Source organism: Mandrillus leucophaeus, unplaced genomic scaffold (genome assembly GCF_000951045.1).
Source record: "Mandrillus leucophaeus isolate KB7577 unplaced genomic scaffold, Mleu.le_1.0 Scaffold50, whole genome shotgun sequence".
NCBI classification, from domain to species: domain Eukaryota; kingdom Metazoa; phylum Chordata; class Mammalia; order Primates; family Cercopithecidae; genus Mandrillus; species Mandrillus leucophaeus.
This window is the reverse complement of record NW_012105365.1, coordinates 3,511,263-3,518,527: the sequence shown is the minus strand read 5'-3', so window position 1 is coordinate 3,518,527 and position 7,265 is coordinate 3,511,263. Positions and strand designations below refer to the sequence as shown.

The following is a 7,265-nucleotide window of genomic DNA, read 5'->3' as shown; positions in this document are numbered from 1 at the left end:
CTGAGCCAAAGCAAAGTCTAGTTCACAGATGGCTGAAGTTTTAGCTCACATGCCATCTCACGGACTTCACAGTACCACCTGGAACATCATGCTGAAGGAGAGTCTAAACTCCAGTTTGGCTCAATAGAAGCAAGAGCTTTAATTTAATATGACTGCTGTGGTGCAAATCTATGCCAGCTATCCCCAGGAAGCACCAGGTCTCTGGCAGCCACATTCCTATGTAAGTGCACGAAATGTGTTAAAAGTACTTTATAAATCATGGATCTCTTGAAACACATGAGTAAAGCACACATCTCCAAAATAAAATTAAATCCTAAATGAGGGTGATTTGAGGAGCTTAATTCTGCAAATAGTTGAAGTATTCGAGCTTGAGCTCACAGCTTTACCATGCTCCAACTGGATTCTTTAAGAAAAAGTAAACAGACCAGGAAATAATTTTAAAGTAGTGGGTGAGGCTACACTAGAAGTATACAATGAATGAAACACAACCCAACATAAAATAGAAGTAAGGCAACAGATTCCACTTGTAATGAAGACTGGCTGTAATTAAAGGAGATGAATACATTAAATTTGTCAAGGGGAAGGAAACTTTCTAACTGCAGGGACATGCTGAAGACTATGCTCCATGCTTTTGGAAAGAATGGGTGAAAGCAGAAGGGGAGGAGATAAAGAGATTCGTTTTGAGGTATCAATAATTAAAACAGAATTAACTGAATGATGTCTGATATGGTTTGGCTCTGTGTCCCCACCCAAATCTCATCTTGAACTGTAATCCCCATGTGTCGAGGGAGGGACCTGTAAGCCCCACATCAAGGGAGGGAAGTGATTGGATCATGGGGGCAGTTTCCCCCACTGTGTTAGTGAGTTCTCATGAGATCTAATGGCTTTATAAGTGTCTGGCATTTCGCCTGCTTGCATTTCTCTCTCCTGCTGCCTTGTGAAGAAGGTGTCTGCTTCCCCTCCCACCATGACTGCAAGTTTCCTGAGGCCTCCCCAGCCATGTGGAACTGTGAGTCAAACCTCTTTCCTTCATAACTTACCCAGTCTTGGGTAGTGTCTTTATAGCAGTGTGAGAACAAACTAATATAATGTCAGAGGGATGGTTTTGTAATACTTTAGCAGTTACCCAAAGCCAATTCAGAACCACAATTGATACAGCACACCTTGGGACTTGTTCAAATATGGCCCATAACCTTCAGCAAGGGCCTTCTTCCCTACTGCTTATCCTCAACCAGGAAATTACCATTTCCTTAAACTATGATTTCCTCAGAGGACCCTGGTGAGTTGAAACCAAACAGCAGGCGCTGGGACACTGAAGGTAAGCTCCCTGCCTCCTAATCCTCTGAGCCCCTTTTTGGCCCTTTTCTAGACAGCCCAGGCTCAAGCAGAGCTTTGTGGCCTCATAGACAATATATGGAGATACAATCACCGTGTAATATATAGCAGGCTGCTTAATCTGCTGTAGTCGCCGTGTAATATATAGCAGGCTGCTTCACATTCTGATACGTAACCTGGGCTAACTAACTTGTCATAGTTACATGTTAGGTTTGAATAATATGTATTTTAACAACAGTTTAAAAATTAATAGTGAAATGAGGCTAAAGATGCTTAGAGAAAATGTTTTATTTTCAATGGTTGACAACTAATTGTTCAGTTGAATGGTGAGTCTCACCCTGCATCCTAAAATAAGACAGATACTCTGCTGGCAAGTAGAAAATAGACTAATTTCATTTTTTAATCTGTTAAGCTCTCTTGATAAAAAAGGCAAACCAGGCCACTTTTAAATTTAAGAAACAAACATTGTTAGTGCTTCTTGTATCAACACACTTTTCATATTCAGAACTACTCCCAAGAGATAACATAATATCTCCTTTTCAAAGATGGGGAAACTGAAACTTGGCATTATCTATAATGACCAAACCACATAGAAAGAGGCACAAGCCAGCATTAGCATTCAGATCTTACTTGAAAGTGTACAGCTTAAAATTTTTTAAAAAATTTCTTCCATTACAAATGTAGTACCTGCTGACAGGAGAATGTTTGGAAAAGCAGTAAGAAGGGAGAAGATGAACTCATGCTCCTGACTCCCAGTGGTAGCCACATCAATGTTTTGGTACATACTTTCCAATACTCTGCTATGTGTATTTTTTAAAGTGTGAACACATGGTATATCAAAATGGATGTATCAGTATTTTAAAAACTAGAATCTGATTTTAAAAGGAAAGCATATAGAAAATCTGAAAAATACTGAAATATATAAAGAAAATTAAAGTCATCTAGAATTCCATTAATCAAAAATAAACATTGTTAATATTTTCATATATTCCCTTAGTCTTTTTCTATCAATCAATTTTCTTTTTATATAGTTAAGCTTATAATGTACAAGATTTTTAAGTATAGTTAACAAAGGTTTAAATAGATGACAAAAAGGGACTTGGTGACAGACAGTATTTGCCAATCAAATTATTCAATAGGTTTTAAAGGGCCTGTGCTAAATTTCTACTAAGGTGAATCCTGACATGGATAACTGGATTACCTTTTTTGTTGTTTTTTTGCACCCAAGTGGGTCTATGTCATTTACATAAGTTTTTATGTGTGGAGTATTCTTTCTAGGAGAGGAAAGGTAACAGTTGTAGTCTGATTAACAGTTTTTAGTGTCTCATAATGAAAAATAAATAATGTGACTTAAACATTTTGCATACTTAAATTTACACAGTTTTAGCAAGAAAATAAGGCATGACTGATAATGGCTCAGGAAAGTTCTAAAGGGTGTAACAGACTAGATCTTATTAAAGTTCCAAAGAATTTATTATCAAAATTAAAAACAAAACTTCAGTTTTACATAAAGTAATAAACTTTACAACAGCGTTGAAAGTCATGATGTAAGTTTACACATATTACTGAAGGCAAAGAGGACAAGCAAAGGAGGATATTCCAGTTGGAATGTCGATTACATTCATGCAGCTTCCTCTTGATTTAAACGCTCATGACACATTGAATGAACTGAAAGAAAAATCAGCGTTACATGACAGACCTCAAAACACTTATACAGCACAGCCTATTTCTGGCAGCTTGCTTTGGGTTTTCTAATTTGAACGTGGGTAAAACAACCCCTACAACTTTCTAAGATATGAGTAAATGATAGATGGAAAAGTTTCCTTTTCTTAGGGAAGCAGTGTAATATAAAATCCATAGGGTTTCTCACATCAAAACTTCTTAGAGAAAGCAGATACAACGTCAATGGATAAATAATTTAAATAATATCTAAGAGTCTAGAAATGGTCGTGGTCAAAGGCACTTACCACAAACACAAATAACTGGAGTTTATACTGTTGTATCACGTGGGGATTTCCGAACTGCACAGTATTACCCCATTACTCTAATGGAACACCTTAAACAGTTTATTCCCTTAAAATCTGCTTTATTAAAATAAACTGTAGCATGCAAGTGTATGTATGCACAGAAACAGAACAGCTAAGCCTTCAGATACCTGAGATTAGAAATACTGGTATTTGCTCTGAAATGTTGGCTTCCCCACTAAACATAAAGCAATAGATTCTGCTCTATCAGTGTTCCCTATACTAGTAAGGTACTGTAAGCTGCTAACCCTTGCAGCTCTATCGCAAGGTCAAGGTGATTATCCCTATTTTAGAGAAAAGGAAAATAAGGATCAGGATGTTTAGAAATCTTTTAAGTAGCCCCATCTGAAGTCAAGGCCCATGGTCTTTCCATTCCCCAGGCAGCCTCCTGATCTTTAGAAACAGCAAGCGGACTGTCAACTAAGAAGTTAACGCATGTTAAAGAGAACACACCCGTAAGCAGGTAAAATAAGCATATTCACACACACATACTAAGCTTTTAAAAGTGTACTTATAACTGCAGCAGCTGCTAAACCAAAAATATATGCATCTTATATTTTGTAATGGAGAATGGAATATTCAGTGATTACAGTCATTTCAGTTCGTTTTTTTTTTTTGTTTTATGTTTTTTGTTTTTTTTAAATCAATGACTGAGCAAAAACTGAAGAAACAAGTAACCAATCTCCCTAGCTTTGTTATATACATCCAGCTAATGCCATCAAAGATGGCACTTGGTTTTGTTCACACTGGTTACATGGCCTTACCCTAACCTCGTTTAGTGTGGCTGTTTAGTAAATAACTTGTTTTAAATTGTGATTTGGCTGGGAGCAGTGGTTCACGCCTGTAATCCCAACACTTTGGGAGGCCTAGGCGAATGGCTCACAAGGTCAGGAGATCGAGACCATCCTGGCTAACACAGTGAAACCCCGTCTCTACTAAAAATACAAAAAAACTTGCTAGAACCCAGAAGGCGGAGGTTGCAGTGAGCCAAGATTGCACCACTGCACTCCACCCTGGGCAACAGAGCAAGACTCCATCTCAAAAAAAAAAAATGTGATTTAAGTTGGTGCCTGCCTTATGCCCTCAATGAAGAACATAGGTATGCAAAGCTATTGAGCTGTTACCTATTCTCAATGACAGACATGATTTGTTTATAGAAGACAAAAGCAGATACTATATCTGCATAGTGTTTTTCAAGGGCATTTTTAGTAGAAATCTTACAACAGCTCAGTGAAAAAGGCATTACTACTGTATCTTCTTTATTCATATAGTGTCACAGCAATTAAGAAACCCGCTTAAGTGATCCAGCTAATAAATACAACAAGCTGGGTCTTGAACCCAGGTCTTTGAAAGCAAATCAAACCATAGTCTAACTATAGTTAAGACTAATACATGAAATTAATAAATTCTGGATGATAACTCTTTCTAACTTTTGAATCCCTTATGTCTCTGGCATCCTTAAGATGTTCTTAACAGCTGATTTCAAAGGGATACCCATCTGGTGTACATCTTTTTCATCTACTGTATTTCTTAATTTCTAAGACTTACATCATCATATGGGAAATTCACAACACCTTGCTGAGCAGTATCCCGTCTTCGAAAGCTGTCTGTAAAACAACACAGTAAAATTTATGGTTTTTCTTTAAATGGTTTTTCTAACATCATAAAAGTTAGTTATTTTAGCATTTAATTCACATTGCAATAACATTTAAATTGTGCAACCAATTAACATAAACAAAAGACCAAAGCAAAGAAGCCAACCATATGAATAGTAAAATATTTAATATGCAACAAAATAACAGGCAGAAGTTGGCCGGCTGTCTTTTTCAATGTGGATCTGGAGAAAATACCTTACCCAAAGTCAGTAAAAGCTGTGCAACTTCCATGGCCATTACTTAATTGTGATAAAAGCACAGAATTTCTAGCTTCTTAATAACAAAGATACTGCTTAAGAAACAGAGTCCCCGATATGATAAATGGGCTGTGATCAATTTCTCCACCATTTCAGCTCTGCCCTATGGAAAAGGATTTTACTTTAATTTCATGCTTTCCAGATATGTCACATTATAGGGAAAAATTCATCATAATCTGATCAAAAATGCACAAGTTAGCTGATTATGTTTTAGAACATTTTAGTAAAATTTGTTTATTTTAATGGCAGATTACTTACTAATCTAAAATAAATTCTGGAAAAAAACCAAAAAATTATTCTGCTAGATATGCTTAACAGTAATTTGAAATACTAAAGCAAGAAAAAAATTGGGGAAGAATAAAAGGAGAAGCACTGAGAGATGAAATGTAATAACTGTGTCTTGGCTTGTGGTGATGACATGACCTTATAGAACTCACCTGTAAGAGCCCTCAGTTTGACGCAGCAGGCGATGTAGTCATCGAAGGTGATCTTTCCATTGGTGCTGTATCGTTTTGCAATTGAATTCACAGCCTGGGGACTCAACCTAAATCCTAAAAGAAAAGTCACCCAGTAAAAAGGTTAAAGGATGGCAAAAGCCCATTAAAAAATAAAATAAAATAAAAATAAAATAAGCACTCGTCTCTACTAAAAATACAAAAAATAAGCACTATTTTATTTTTTAAGACTGTGAACTCATATTAATTATGAACACACACAATTTCTAAGAAAACAGAAACTGCCTTCAGGTAGCAATTATTTATTTATTTATTTATTTATGAGAGGGAGTCTCACTCTGTCGCCCAGGCTGGAGTGCAGTGGTGCGATCTCGGCTCACTGCAACCTCTGCCTCCTGTGTTCAAGTGATTCTCCTGTCTCAGCCTCCCGAATAGCTGGGATTACAGGCGCATGCCACCATGCCCAGCTAATTTTTTTGTATTTTACTAGAGATGGGGTTTTACCGTGTTGCCCAGGCTGGTCTTGAACTCCTGAGCTCAGGCAATCCACCCTCCTTAGCCTCCCAAAGTGCTGGGATTACAGGCATGAGCCACCGTGCCCAGCCTAGTTTTAAAAATAAAAAACAACTTACTTCTACCAATGAATGGAGAGTTCTAGTAAGCCATACTCACCCATTGTTGTCAGGGCCTTCTGCAATTCTTGTGGATCTACTGTTCCACTCCTGTCAGTGTCAAAACTGATAAAGTGTTGTCTCCAGCCATTCAGTACAGCCCAGAGTTCTTTAAATTCATTGAAACCCATTTTGCCAGACATATCTCTCTGAACTGTAATCAAGGATCAGAGCTGTATTTTGCAATATTTTCTGAGGATTAAATGAAAGATCAAGGATAAGGGGAATTCAATATTCAATGACTAAAAAAGTTATTGTAGATTATTCTTGGTATGATGTAAGATTAGTGATTTAAAAATAGAACAAAAAGGGGCTATGGAGAAAAAGCTCAAGTACCTATTTTTACTGTGGGGAAAAGATAACTTACATGACCTGATTATAAGGAAACAGCGTTGCCACTGTGAACCACTTATAAAAAGCGGTCTTGTTACTGGAACTGGGCTGTGCTTTCTGGGTGCTTCAGGCTATGCTGTTTGCCCTGCTGTCCTACCATCATCTCTGGTACTAATATTCCCTTGTTTAGTGCTCCCACACAAATGACATGGGATGGACTGGTGGATAGCCAGTGGATAGTCAGCACTAGCTAAACTCAGTCCAACAACTGGGATACGAAAAAAATCCAATCACTTGCAGAGGAATCAATGTTAAAGAAAATAAAAAAAGCTCTCCTGACACTCTGGACTCTCTCTGGACTCTATACTTGTTCTATAATACTTTGATATTTCCTTGAATTTCTGAACAACATTCTGTTTACTAAATTTCTTTTCTTCCTTTATTCACACCAAATTATACCCTATAACAGAAGCTAATTATTTCAGAAAGCTTTTTAGTGATCATTTATTACTTTGTGTTTACTAGGTATTAATTC

The 7,265-nt window shown here is 37.0% G+C and overlaps 1 protein-coding gene and 1 long non-coding RNA gene across 2 annotated transcripts in view; both read right to left on the bottom strand.

The window, feature by feature from the left end:
- LOC105550943 overlaps positions 1–357 on the bottom strand; it is a 4,252-nt gene extending 3,895 nt beyond the window's left edge. Inside the window, exon 1 of the long non-coding RNA XR_001007803.1 lies at positions 50–357. This is a non-coding gene — a long non-coding RNA (uncharacterized LOC105550943). The remainder of the gene's footprint in view (positions 1–49) is intronic.
- A 1,248-nt stretch (positions 358–1,605) lies between these two features.
- SRI (sorcin) overlaps positions 1,606–7,265 on the bottom strand; it is a 14,867-nt gene continuing 9,207 nt past the window's right edge. The window contains exons 6-9 of the mRNA XM_011996067.1: positions 6,399–6,546; positions 5,709–5,822; positions 4,908–4,966; positions 1,606–3,003 (exon numbers count right to left, since the gene is read on the bottom strand). Coding sequence (XP_011851457.1) covers positions 2,977–3,003; positions 4,908–4,966; positions 5,709–5,822; positions 6,399–6,546 — 348 coding nt within the window. The 3' untranslated portion in view covers positions 1,606–2,976. The remainder of the gene's footprint in view (positions 3,004–4,907; positions 4,967–5,708; positions 5,823–6,398; positions 6,547–7,265) is intronic.